The 14,240-nt window shown below is 53.4% G+C and overlaps 1 protein-coding gene across 4 annotated transcripts in view; it reads left to right on the top strand.

Moving 5' to 3' along the window:
- Nucleotides 1–13,854, top strand: part of ampd2b (adenosine monophosphate deaminase 2b) — a 51,062-nt gene extending 37,208 nt beyond the window's left edge. For all 4 annotated transcript variants that reach the window (XM_088920355.1, XM_088920357.1, XM_088920358.1 and 1 more), the window contains 5 exons: nt 6,441–6,604; nt 6,924–7,044; nt 7,255–7,428; nt 7,842–7,952; nt 8,602–13,854. In XM_088920355.1, coding sequence (XP_088776481.1) covers nt 6,441–6,604; nt 6,924–7,044; nt 7,255–7,428; nt 7,842–7,952; nt 8,602–8,817 — 786 coding nt within the window. In that variant the 3' untranslated portion in view covers nt 8,818–13,854. The remainder of the gene's footprint in view (nt 1–6,440; nt 6,605–6,923; nt 7,045–7,254; nt 7,429–7,841; nt 7,953–8,601) is intronic.
- Nucleotides 13,855–14,240: the final 386 nt, after the last annotated feature.

Below are 14,240 nucleotides of genomic sequence, written 5' to 3' on the forward strand. Positions count from 1 at the left end.
TCCAGGGTCCCGCGCACCAAACCCTTCACACTGTCCAGGGACCCGCACGCCACAGCCTTCACACTGTCCAGGGTCCCGCGCGCCACAGCCTTCACACTGTCCAGGGTCCCGCACGCCACAGCCTTCACACTGTCCAGGGTCCCGCGCACCACAGCCTTCACACTGTCCAGGGACCCGCACGCCACAGCCTTCACACTGCCCAGGGTCCCGCGCACCACAGCCTTCACACTGTCCAGGGACCCGCACGCCACAGCCTTCACACTGCCCAGGGTCCCGCGCACCACAGCCTTCACACTGTCCAGGGACCCGCACGCCACAGCCTTCACACTGTCCAGGGTCCCGCACACCACAGCCTTCACACTGTCCAGGGTCCCGCACACCAAACCCTTCACACTGTCCAGGGTCCCGCGCGCCACAGCCTTCACACTGTCCAGGGTCCCGCACACCAAACCCTTCACACTGTCCAGGGTCCCGCGCGCCACAGCCTTCACACTGTCCAGGGTCCCGCGCACCAAACCCTTCACACTGTCCAGGGACCCGCGCACCACAGCCTTCACACTGTCCAGGGTCCCGCACGCCACAGCCTTCACACTGTCCAGGGACCCGCACGCCACAGCCTTCACACTGTCCAGGGTCCCGCACACCAAACCCTTCACAATGTCCAGGGTCCCGCACACCACAGCCTTCACACTGTCCAGGGTCCCGCGCACCAAACCCTTCACACTGTCCAGGGACCCGCACGCCACAGCCTTCACACTGTCCAGGGACCCGCACGCCACAGCCTTCACACTGTCCAGGGTCCCGCACACCACAGCCTTCACACTGTCCAGGGTCCCGCACACCAAACCCTTCACACTGTCCAGGGTCCCGCGCGCCACAGCCTTCACACTGTCCAGGGTCCCGCGCGCCACAGCCTTCACACTGTCCAGGGTCCCGCACACCAAACCCTTCACACTGTCCAGGGTCCCGCGCGCCACAGCCTTCACACTGTCCAGGGTCCCGCGCACCACAGCCTTCACACTGTCCAGGGTCCCGCACGCCACAGCCTTCACACTGTCCAGGGACCCGCACGCCACAGCCTTCACACTGTCCAGGGTCCCGCACGCCAAACCCTTCACAATGTCCAGGGTCCCGCACACCACAGCCTTCACACTGTCCAGGGTCCCGCGCACCAAACCCTTCACACTGTCCAGGGACCCGCACGCCACAGCCTTCACACTGTCCAGGGACCCGCACGCCACAGCCTTCACACTGTCCAGGGTCCCGCACGCCACAGCCTTCACACTGTCCAGGGTCCCGCACGCCACAGCCTTCACACTGTCCAGGGTCCCGCACGCCACAGCCTTCACACCGTCCAGGGTCCCGCGCACCAAACCCTTCACACTGTCCAGGGTCCCGCGCGCCACAGCCTTCACACCGTCCAGGGTCCCGCACGCCACAGCCTTCACACTGTCCAGGGACCCGCACGCCACAGCCTTCACACCGTCCAGGGTCCCGCGCGCCACAGCCTTCACACTGTCCAGGGACCCGCACGCCACAGCCTTCACACTGCCCAGGGTCCCGCGCACCACAGCCTTCACACTGTCCAGGGACCCGCACGCCACAGCCTTCACACTGCCCAGGGTCCCGCGCACCAAACCCTTCACACTGTCCAGGGACCCGCACACCACAGCCTTCACACTGTCCAGGGTCCCGCACGCCACAGCCTTCACACTGTCCAGGGACCCGCACGCCACAGCCTTCACACTGTCCAGGGTCCCGCACACCAAACCCTTCACACTGTCCAGGGTCCCGCACGCCACAGCCTTCACACTGTCCAGGGTCCCGCACACCAAACCCTTCACACTGTCCAGGGTCCCGCGCGCCACAGCCTTCACACTGTCCAGGGTCCCGCACACCAAACCCTTCACACTGTCCAGGGACCCGCGCGCCACAGCCTTCACACTGTCCAGGGTCCCGCGCACCAAACCCTTCACACTGTCCAGGGACCCGCGCGCCACAGCCTTCACACTGTCCAGGGACCCGCACGCCACAGCCTTCACACTGTCCAGGATCCCGCACACCAAACCCTTCACAATGTCCAGGGTCCCGCACACCACAGCCTTCACACTGTCCAGGGTCCCGCGCACCAAACCCTTCACACTGTCCAGGGACCCGCACGCCACAGCCTTCACACTGTCCAGGGTCCCGCACGCCACAGCCTTCACACTGTCCAGGGACCCGCACGCCACAGCCTTCACACTGTCCAGGGTCCCACGCACCACAGCCTTCACACTGTCCAGGGACCCGCACGCCACAGCCTTCACACTGTCCAGGGACCCGCACGCCACAGCCTTCACACTGCCCAGGGTCCCGCGCACCACAGCCTTCACACTGTCCAGGGACCCGCACGCCACAGCCTTCACACTGTCCAGGGTCCCGCACACCAAACCCTTCACACTGTCCAGGGTCCCGCACGCCACAGCCTTCACACTGTCCAGGGTCCCGCACACCAAACCCTTCACACTGTCCAGGGTCCCGCGCACCAAACCCTTCACACTGCCCAGGGTCCCGCGCACCAAACCCTTCACACTGCCCAGGGTCCCGCACGCCACAGCCTTCACACTGTCCAGGGTCCCGCACGCCACAGCCTTCACACTGTCCAGGGTCCCGCACACCACAACCTTCACACTGTCCAGGGTCCCGCGCACCAAACCCTTCACACTGTCCAGGGTCCCGCACACCAAACCCTTCACACTGTCCAGGGTCCCGCACACCAAACCCTTCACACTGTCCAGGGTCCCGCACGCCACAGCCTTCACACCGTCCAGGGTCCCGCGCACCAAACCCTTCACACTGTCCAGGGTCCCGCACGCCACAGCCTTCACACTGTCCAGGGTCCCGCACGCCAAACCCTTCACACTGTCCAGGGTCCCGCGCACCAAACCCTTCACACTGCCCAGGGTCCCGCACGCCACAGCCTTCACACTGCCCAGGGTCCCGCACACCAAACCCTTCACACTGTCCAGGGACCCGCACACCACAGCCTTCAGACTGTCCAGTGACCCGCACGCCACAGCCTTCACACTGTCCAGGGTCCCGCGCGCCACAGCCTTCACACTGTCCAGGGACCCACACGCCACAGCCTTCACACTGTCCAGGGTCCCGCACACCAAACCCTTCACACTGTCCAGGGTCCCGCACGCCACAGCCTTCACACTGTCCAGGGTCCCGCGCACCAAACCCTTCACACCGTCCAGGGTCCCGCACGCCACAGCCTTCACACTGTCCAGGGTCCCGCACACCAAACCCTTCACACTGTCCAGGGTCCCGCGCACCAAACCCTTCACACTGCCCAGGGTCCCGCACGCCACAGCCTTCACACTGCCCAGGGTCCCGCACGCCACAGCCTTCACACTGTCCAGGGTCCCGCGCGCCACAGCCTTCACACTGTCCAGGGTCCCGCACACCACAACCTTCACACTGTCCAGGGTCCAGCGCACCAAACCCTTCACACTGTCCAGGGTCCCGCGCACCAAACCCTTCACACTGTCCAGGGTCCCGCACACCAAACCCTTCACACTGTCCAGGGTCCCGCACGCCACAGCCTTCACACTGTCCAGGGTCCCGCACGCCACACCCTTCACACTGTCCAGGGTCCCGCACGCCACACCCTTCACACTGTCCAGGGACCCGCACGCCACAGCCTTCACACTGTCCAGGGTCCCGCGCACCACAGCCTTCACACTGTCCAGGGTCCCGCACGCCACAGCCTTCACACTGTCCAGGGTCCCGCGCACCAAACCCTTCAACACTGTCCAGGGACCCGCACGCCACAGCCTTCACACTGTCCAGGGTCCCGCACGCCACAGCCTTCACACTGTCCAGGGTCCCGCACGCCACAGCCTTCAGACTGTCCAGGGACCCGCACGCCACAGCCTTCACACTGTCCAGGGTCCCGCGCACCAAACCCTTCAACACTGTCCAGGGTCCCGCACGCCACAGCCTTCACACTGTCCAGGGTCCCGCACGCCACAGCCTTCAGACTGTCCAGGGACCCGCACGCCACAGCCTTCACACCGTCCAGGGTCCCGCGCACCAAACCCTTCACACTGTCCAGGGTCCCGCACGCCACAGCCTTCACACTGTCCAGGGTCCCGCACGCCAAACCCTTCACACTGTCCAGGGTCCCGCGCACCAAACCCTTCACACTGCCCAGGGTCCCGCACGCCACAGCCTTCACACTGCCCAGGGTCCCGCACACCAAACCCTTCACACTGTCCAGGGACCCGCACACCACAGCCTTCACACTGTCCAGGGTCCCGCACGCCACAGCCTTCACACTGTCCAGGGTCCCGCACACCACAGCCTTCAGACTGTCCAGGGACCCGCACGCCACAGCCTTCACACTGTCCAGGGTCCCGCGCGCCACAGCCTTCACACTGTCCAGGGTCCCGCACGCCACAGCCTTCACACTGTCCAGGGTCCCGCGCGCCAAACCCTTCACACTGTCCAGGGACCCGCGCACCACAGCCTTCACACTGTCCAGGGTCCCGCACACCAAACCCTTCACACTGTCCAGGGACCCGCACGCCACAGCCTTCACACTGTCCAGGGTCCCGCACGCCACAGCCTTCACACTGTCCAGGGTCCCGCACACCACAGCCTTCACACTGTCCAGGGTCCCGCGCGCCACAGCCTTCACACTGTCCAGGGACCCGCACGCCACAGCCTTCACACTGTCCAGGGTCCCGCACACCACAGCCTTCACACTGTCCAGGGTCCCGCGCACCACAGCCTTCACACTGTCCAGGGTCCCGCACACCAAACCCTTCACACTGTCCAGGGACCCGCACACCACAGCCTTCACACTGTCCAGGGTCCCGCACACCAAACCCTTCACAATGTCCAGGGTCCCGCACACCACAGCCTTCACACTGTCCAGGGTCCCGCGCACCAAACCCTTCACACTGTCCAGGGACCCGCACGCCACAGCCTTCACACTGTCCAGGGACCCGCACGCCACAGCCTTCACACTGTCCAGGGACCCGCACGCCACAGCCTTCACACTGTCCAGGGTCCCGCACGCCACAGCCTTCACACTGTCCAGGGTCCCGCACGCCACAGCCTTCACACTGTCCAGGGACCCGCACGCCACAGCCTTCACACTGTCCAGGGTCCCGCACGCCACAGCCTTCACACTGTCCAGGGTCCCGCACACCACAGCCTTCACACTGTCCAGGGTCCCGCACACCACAGCCTTCACACTGTCCAGGGTCCCGCACGCCACAGCCTTCACACTGTCCAGGGTCCCGCACGCCACAGCCTTCACACTGTCCAGGGACCCGCACGCCACAGCCTTCACACTGTCCAGGGTCCCGCACGCCACAGCCTTCACACTGTCCAGGGTCCCGCACACCACAGCCTTCACACTGTCCAGGGTCCCGCACACCACAGCCTTCACACTGTCCAGGGTCCCGCACACCGCTCAAAAACTTCTTTGGACAAGTTTTCAAACAGCTGAAAAGGGCTTTGAAAATGGGTTTTAAATGATCGTCGATTTCGGGCCAGAGTAGAGTTAGGGTTAGAAGAACCGTTAAATGTTGACTGCAGCTATGCTTCTAATTGCGCTTTAAATGATCAAATTAAGAGAGTTTGCACAGTAGATGTTGTTAGCTTACAGGTTTTGATCTGGCTCATTTTTTGGATACAATTACTGTACGGTACATTATAGAAAATGAGCAGGAAAAAGTGTCCGAAAAGAAAAGTTGAAGATGGGGGCAAATTATAAGTTGTCCTAAAGATCATTTGTGCCTTAAAAATCCAGCACCGATTGTAAAAAATGTCTAAGTGGTGTGGGAAAGTTAACCCTAACCCTAGGCGGGGTCTCAAAAGAGCAAATCTGTAATCTGTCTCTGAAGCCCTCAAATCATCAGAATTGAAAATGTTTCTCAAATCCTAAAAGATAAGTCTTAAATGATCAAAACTGCTGAGAAATCATTTTGGAAATGCATATGCTTCAATATTGTTACGTTTTTGGACAATATATCAAACGGGTGAAAAAGGCTTTGAAAATGTTTTTTTTAAATGATTGTGCATTTCAGGCTAGAGAAGTGTGAGGGTTCGAAGAACCGTTAAATGTTGACTGCAGCTATGCTTCTAATTGCGCTTTAAATAAAAGTAAGAGAGTTTACACAGCAGAACAGGTTATCCTACAACGGTCACTGTGCTCACAGTATCAGTGTACAACTTTAAATGTGTTTTTCCTGTACCACTGTTTCCATCAGTGTGGTTCAGTAGTTTGAAGGCACTAAAATTGAACTGATTTGAGGAACAGTTAGAAGTTAATGTTTTAGGAGCTAAGGATATTGTTAAGGATATATTTCCTGTTAAAACAGCTGGAGTGGCTATTTTCTGTCTAGTTCAGCCTGGTTTGATTACTTACGTTTGTCTGCCCCTAGGTGGTGGGATTTGACAGTGTGGACGACGAATCCAAACCAGAGCATCACATCTTCAACCTGGACAGCCCACTGCCAGCCAACTGGACAGAGGAGGACAACCCCCCTTACTCCTACTACCTCTACTACATGTACGCCAATATGGCTGTGCTGAACCACCTGCGCAGGTACAGCCCCTCTTTGTCACTGTGCTGCCTTGGGATGGTCAAGGGGATAGCAGGGTAGTAGGTATAGCAAGGTGTCCTCACGCATTTTTTTGAAGTTCAGAGAATCCAGGAGGCCACAGGATTACATGAATTTCATTCAAGCATACTGTGCATTTGCAGTAAGTTCCAAATTATTTAGTGTTGTTTTGAGACCTTCCTCTCATACACCAAGCCCTTTCATGCCAGGATATGTTTGCCTCCAGTTCCTCTGAGAGGTTTGAAAGCAGCAAGTTGATCTCGTGTTTTGATGAGCCTTTCCTTTCCTGGGTCTCTTTTGCAGGAGGCGGGGCTTTCAAACATTTGTGCTCCGCCCCCACTGTGGGGAGGCAGGGCCAATCCACCACCTGGTGTCGGGCTTCATGTTGTCAGAGAACATCTCTCATGGGCTGCTCCTGCGCAAGGTGAGCCCCATCCTGCCTGCTTCAAGGGCGCTTCTGATACCGGACTAGCAGGTGTACTCCTGCAATGTCCCTGCTGAAGTTGTCAGAAATAGTTTTTTTTAATAGGAAGTACTTAATAACACTTTGTTAGCTGAATGTCGGGGGGTGTGGTTGAGGTGGGGCAGGTTATAGTTGTTTTCGCAGTGTCAGGCTGTTTCTCTGCTCTTCCAGGCACCTGTGCTGCAGTATCTCTACTACCTGGCCCAGATTGGAATCGCCATGTCGCCGCTTAGCAACAACAGCCTGTTCCTCAGTTACCATAGAAACCCACTCCCAGAATACCTGTCCCGCGGACTGATGGTCTCCCTGTCGACTGATGACCCCTTGCAGTTCCACTTCACCAAGGTCAGCCCTCTCCCCATCTCAAACCTGGATCCCACACTTACAAACAGAGCAAGACAGCTCTGTACGCACAAGTGTTCTACTCTGACTGCTGTAAACTAGTCGGAAGATTTTTAACATGCACTACAATCGCAGAGGTGTGCAGGTGCTCAAGAGAAGGACTCACAGGGCTGTGACTGACCTGTCTTCCACAAGTGGAAGTGGATTTTAAACTGAGACAGGAGTCACTAGACTGGTGGGAGGGTGGAACAAATTTCCCAGCTGTGTTGTTGAAGCCGATATCCTGAGTTCTTTCAAGAAACGGCTGGATGAGATCCTGGGAGCAGTGAGCTAGTGACTACCAAAAGGACTAGGGCCCAGTGGCCTCCTCTGGTTTGTAACGGTTGTTCTATCTGCCTGCCTGTCTCTGTGTGCAGGAGCCTCTCATGGAGGAGTACAGTATTGCGGCCCAGGTGTGGAAGCTGAGCTCCTGCGACATGTGTGAGCTGTCCAGGAACAGCGTGCTGATGAGCGGGTTCTCGCACAAGGTGAGGGTCTGTTCCACGCCCTGTGTGTGTGAGGAGTGTGGATGTGCGCTGGCCGCTGTCAACACTGTAATAAAGACACAGGCACCGCGTTGCACATCAGCCTGACAGCTGCTGACACCTGTGACTCTGCCACATCCTGAGGAACCAGGTGGATCTTTACAGGCGAATGCTGCATCCAGTTTCCCATGTTTTGGTATTCAGAGAGGTTTGGGATTTTTGCTGGCTTTGTACAAATTTAACTTTTGTTTTTATAGACTCTGTGGTCCTTGGGGGGCTTAATTTAAGTCTGGGGGAAGACACTCTTCTCTCAGCCTGTGCTTTATTTGTGTTCCTCCCTCACTGTCCTGTGGATGCTGTGTGGTAGCACATGAGTGAGTGTGGGAGGGTGCACACTTCGCCTTTGCAGACTGGCGCTCTGCTGCTGTGTCTTGAGACTGGGATAAAAACAGATCTGATCGAGTGTGTAGCTGGCGTGAATGGAGGAGTGTCTGTGCCCTTTTCAGCTCCCATGCTTTGATAATTGATTGGGCTGACTGTTTGGAGAAACTCATCATACAGAGAGGACAGCCAGCTGGCCAGGGCATTAGGGTCTATTGAAGGAGCCACCCCCATCTCTGTGTAATTCCTGTGTCCTCCCACTACCCTGCAGGTGAAGAGCTACTGGCTGGGCCCCAGTTATATCAAGGAGGGCCCCGAGGGGAATGACATCCGCCGCACCAATGTGCCGGACATCCGTGTGGCGTACCGTTACGAGACCTTGTGCGAGGAGCTCAACCTCATCACCCAGGCCGTGCGCACTGAGGAGCTGGACACCATTGAGGAGGAGGACAGCCTGTCCATGGCTCCCGTCCCTGGAGCGCGATAAGAGCTCCCGTCGTGCAGTCAGCACCAGAAACCCTCCCACCTGCCCCCCCGACCCCAAACTGGCACGCCCCCCTCCAACCCCTGCTGCCCACACAGAGCCGAGACAGGAGGGTGTTGGTGTGGTGCCTGTGGGGTTCCCCAGAATGTTCTCCTTGTTCATGTTCACAGAAGACGAAGAGGTCCTGGAAGGTCGTGTTTTTATGCAGCTGTCTGTATTCAAAGCCAAGAAAATATACGATTCAGAAGTGGGCCTGTTGGCCAGCTGAGTCTGCCTTTATTGTGGGGAAGATCAGGGTGAAGCTCAGGCATTGAGGGGCTTTGCGAAGGGCTGTGCCGGGTGTTTAAGAACTTCCTCCTTCTCCTTGACTGGGACAGGAGTCTGATTCTCTCCTCAACCTCCCCTCCTCTCTCACCAGCTCTGCTTGTGTTAATGACAAGATTCTGGAAGGAATTGGTCTTTTTCTCTGCACAACAAAAGAGAAGACTGTAGCCCACTTTTCTTATTTTTTGCCCTTTTCCTACTATCCTTTTTTTCTGCCAGAAATTTGGCACTCACGGTTCTGGACACAGGCAGCAGAGAGTGTTCCCCTTGTCAACACAATGGATTGCTTGCAGCCAGCCTCTTTGCACACATGCACGCTCACAGGCACACGTCCACTGACATATGACCTTGTGGTGACAAGAAGCTGCTGTGGGAGACAGAGGGGACCATTCTATTTCTCATGTCCTGACCAATACACTGCCTCACATCCCAGGGCGAAAGCCATGCACTGAGGAGAAATTGTATTGTAGAGAAACTTGATGTTCTTTTGTTAGGGGATTAAAAATAAATGTCTCAGAGTATCTGCTCAGGGGTAAAGTGCTGTAAAGTGGAGTGACAGGCATGGCGAAGGGAGAGGGACCATGTTCCAGAGGAACCGGACTGGGACACATTCCGTGAGCTGGAGTTTGGTACGACTGTGACCTGTTTTTTTTTTTAAACGAAGAGTGTTGTTAATTTTTGCAGATGTAACAGAAGATAGTTGTGTTGAGCAGCCCTGTGGCAAAGAGGGATTATATGGGGTCACTGGGAGTTTGTACAGGTGGAAGCGGGCGTGCTGTGTGATACTCTCTTCGCTGGGCATCCCCAACAGCGTGTTGTCTGTAATGTGAAAAGTCCTGCAGAGCTGGGCAGCGCTGTGCCAGCCTCATGAACACTGTGAGCCAGAGTTCTGACCAGGTTCTGCTTTTCAGTCTTTCAGCTGATTGGCTTGGGCCGTGCTTGGTAACCTTTCACCTGGAAACACACTGTGGTACAAAGCTTGAAAAATCATGGATTGATTTATTAGTATGTTACTCCTTGAAGTGTCTTGACAGTTTTACGGTGCTGTATAGCTTGGGGGCCCCAATTGAACCCTTAACTGACTTAATAACAGGTTCATTTAAATTTTGACTGTTTTCAGATCTTAAACATGCAGGAGACAGCTGTCTTTTAACTATTGCGTGTCACAACTGTCATAAAATCCCACACTTTTGATTAATAAAAAAACTTGAAAATATTTCATTGAGTAACTCGTTGGTTCAGTTAAGGCTTCAGTTAGGTGATGAAGCTGGGCTGCAGTGAGAGCCCAGCGGAGGTGTGTCAGCCTCCAGGACCAGGATTGGGAGCCCCTGCTGCACAGGACAAACTGAGGAGAGGGGTCCTGGAAAAGGAGGTGGTTTTGTTCTGTTTTTTGTGAGCTGCAAAGATCCAGGGTGTAGCCTGGTCCCGTCAATATATATAAGACAATTCCCCCAGTGCTTTTCTTCTTGACGTGCTGCTGTGGTTATTTGAATTCGCTGTGTGGGGTTTGTAAGTCGGCAAACTGAAACCAGACAGAAACCCCAAACTGAAAGGAAAACATCAGCTGCTTGTGAGAACCTCACCTCTGCTGCTTGCCCTGATCCTAGGCTGTCGCTTCTGCTTTGTTACATTGAGGTCCTGTGTGGTCCTGTTCAGGCTGCCTGTGTCTCTTGTCCAGCTACTGCTGAAGGATGGGAAGTTCTCTGATCCTCCAGCAGGGGGCGCTGTATCCTTATCCTAGAACAGTATCCACTACCTAAGGACAAAAATGTAAACCGTTAGAAATCCCTGTGAAAAAGCTCGCTGTGGTGTTATACTATGCATTGATTTTAACCTACATTTGTTGTATCTTCTTTTGGTTTTATTACTATTGTTTGATTTTATTTCACATTTTGTTGTGTTTTTAAATGTGTTATGTTCTGCGATCTATATCAAAACTGCCTAGATTTTTTTTCTGACTGCCTGCTATATATATATATCACAGTATAAAAACAGAAGTGCTTTATACTGAAGACATCGGAGTGTACAGTAAGTCGTATGGATAGTTCAATCTGACGTTCATGGTATTGACAGTATCCCTTGTGCAGTACTACTTGATGTCAAGTACAATTGGTCTCCGCCTAGTGGTGCACTCTACGCACTGCAATTCCTGTCTAATTCGTTGTGCACTCAAGCGGGAAATTTCAGCTCTGCTTCTGGGGTCGTCTTGTTTGTTTAGTTATGTTTAGATGCTTAATTGAAGGTTTGGTTTAATTACTGATTTTAATTAGCAAGTAATTTTTTATTAGTTTTGAGTGTTTTTCAGTTATTAGCAATTGTTTGGGAGTTCACTAGGTTATTTAAGAAAAGTTTTCTTTCTTGCGTTCATAAAGAGATCAACCTCTGCAAACTGGTACAGGAAGTGTAATACGGTTTCACTTGGGGACAGTGATCAGCTGGCACAGCTGGCTGCTGGGACTCAGTTTTTATTCAGTTGGCTGTGAAGGTTTACATGTATTGAGCCAGTCTTTAGTTTGTACAAAATACAGAGTGTATTTTTTTTATAAGGTAATAAGAAATATGATTTAAAATACTAATATCTATATAAGAGTTTATTTGGTTGATTTTTTTATTTGGTTGACTTTGCTAACTTTCACAAAGCAGTACTGTGTGTCCTTTCCTCCAACATGTTGCTGGTGTTTGCTTTAAGCCAGTTTTGTTTTGCAAACCATTTTTTGAAAGGTAATTGTTTTCTAGTAATATATAAAGACAAAGTAATTGTGTGGATGAATCTATCTCGTTAGACTCCTCAGCTGTCCTCTTTGACTGTCCAAAGGGAGCAACATGAGGCCCTCCTAACACATTCCACTGCAGTGCTTCAGGACAGCCAGGACTGCTCTGGCAATGTACTGTACCAGTTGAGCAAGGTGCTGGCTATAGTAAAGTTCTGTAATGGATTAGATAGGAAGGGCTGCAAGTTGGGTGGTGTAGCTCTGGAATGTGGTTGCTCCACCGACAGCCCTTCCAGCCAACTCCATGACAGACTTTTGCTGCCGCCAGAACCTTGATTATTACATGGAACCTGCTGCTTCTCAGCGAAAGAATCTGAGGTGCTGGCTGTTGCTAAGTTTTTGCGTCGGAGAGGATTCGAAAAAATACTACTGGAGTAGCTCAGTACTGGCTTCCTCCTGTATATTTGTTTTCTTTACCTCAAATACTGCAGAGACTCATCCTGGAAAATCTGTGATGAGGTGCTTGGGGGGGTTAAGCTAGTAGGACAGAGGTGGGGGGGGTCACTAAAGTTAAGCCTCCCAAATATGCAGATATACATAATCAGTGCTGAGAAGGGACGGGCTCTTATCTCTAAATCACCTGGAGCAGCAGCTCCCAAATTCAGTAGCAGTGGGCCATAGTCCTGAATTCATTCCTGCACCTGGACCGATCTTAATTGAATAATTAAGCTTAATTGGAGCAGTTAAACAGATTTCCACAGCTCTTCAGATGCAGCTTACTTAAAAAGACCTAGAAAACCTGCTGGAATGTGACCCTCCAGGAGGTGGATTTTCAGAATCCTGGATTCTGTGGGACTGTGACTGATGTCCCCAAGGGAATGAACCGGCAGACACAGATGTCTCGGTTTGAGAATTTGGGGAGAGAAGAAAGAACATGTTTCTGCTGGGATCTTCCCAACGGCTGCTGTGAAATCTGTGGAAAAATGGCCAACAAAATGTTTGGTCTTGTCCTCGGATCCAGACAGGCAGGATTTTCCTGTTGTGAGGTGGAATTGCTGTTTTGGTTCAGGATTCCCTTCTCACTTTACAAAACCCCATTGTCTTATGTTTACTGTTTTGTGCGGATTTTAATCTGTGTATCAGCACAGCAGAATTTGAGTTGGTTTGATGAGTTGGTTTGAAGCAAAAAAATCTGTTTTATGTATATAGTATTGAAATGTGATGATCAGCGTGAGGCATTTCCACTTTGCAAAGTATCCATAACAGAAATATCCTCATGTCCGACTAATCTTTTTTAAACAACAAGGAAGCTAGTATTTCCTTCATTTGTGCTGCATGGTCCGAACCCATCGGATCTGGTACCAAAGTGAAGAAGCCTCTGTCGGGCCTGTTGTCATTCACTCAGATTCGCATTTTTGAGTCTGTATTGATTAAGACTGTATTGATTCAAGGAAAGAAAAGGTCGAAAGACTGATTGATTGTCTGAAGCCTGGTTTGCCCACATCCTGCAGTAAAATGGACTTTGTATATTTTTCTTTTTCCATTCTTTCCTCACAAATCCTCCTGCCGCAATCCTGGCAGTCCTGTGCTTTGTCTGCCTTCCTGCCATACGGAGACGTTGCTCTTGCAATGTGGTTGGACATAGTTCAAGGCGTGAGCATTCTTTCAGTTCACATTAGCAAGTGATGAATCTGCAGTGAGGCACAGAGCAGTGTGATGTGCCATTTTCCAGGACACCCCTGATGACATCAGCAGCCTGCAAGTCCGCTGTGCTCATGGGAACCTGTTCCAGCAGTTTTACATGGGACTCAGTGCAGCTCTGGGGGGTTTGTTCTTGATGGAATGCACCCAATTTCACTAGTTGATAGCTTTTCTGTTTACCACCTTTTTTAGTTCTTTATTAGTTGTTTGTGATTGTTGGCTTAACCGAATGCTGGTGTCTGGGTTAACACCCATTAAAACAATGTTTCATCGATAATAAAATAAAGCATGCTGATTCACCATGTGGGTAGAGGCTTTGTGTCATTCCTGGTTAAAAATGTGGGGTCTGTGTGCAAAGGTTGGTCACTCTACTGTTTGGCTTGGAATTTGCTCTCTCTTCCTGCTTCAGCTTGAGTGGGACATAGCCCAGGTCTCCCTTGATTCCTCAGTACCTGAAAGACAGTGTGAACTCCACTGCCTTTCCCTTGAGGGTCTAGAACACATTGATTTGACACTGGGGGGGCTAGAACACAGGCACTGGAGTTCACACTGTCGCTGGGGGTCTAGAACATAGACACTGGAGTTCACACTGTCACTGGGGGGGGGTCTAGAACACAGGCACTGGAGTTCACACTGCCGCTGGGGGGGTGTCTAGAACACAGGCCCTGAAGGTCACACTGCCACGGGGGG

The sequence above is a fragment of the Atractosteus spatula genome, chromosome 7 (genome assembly GCF_055471065.1).
Source record: "Atractosteus spatula isolate fAtrSpa1 chromosome 7, fAtrSpa1.hap1, whole genome shotgun sequence".
NCBI lineage: Eukaryota > Metazoa > Chordata > Actinopteri > Semionotiformes > Lepisosteidae > Atractosteus > Atractosteus spatula.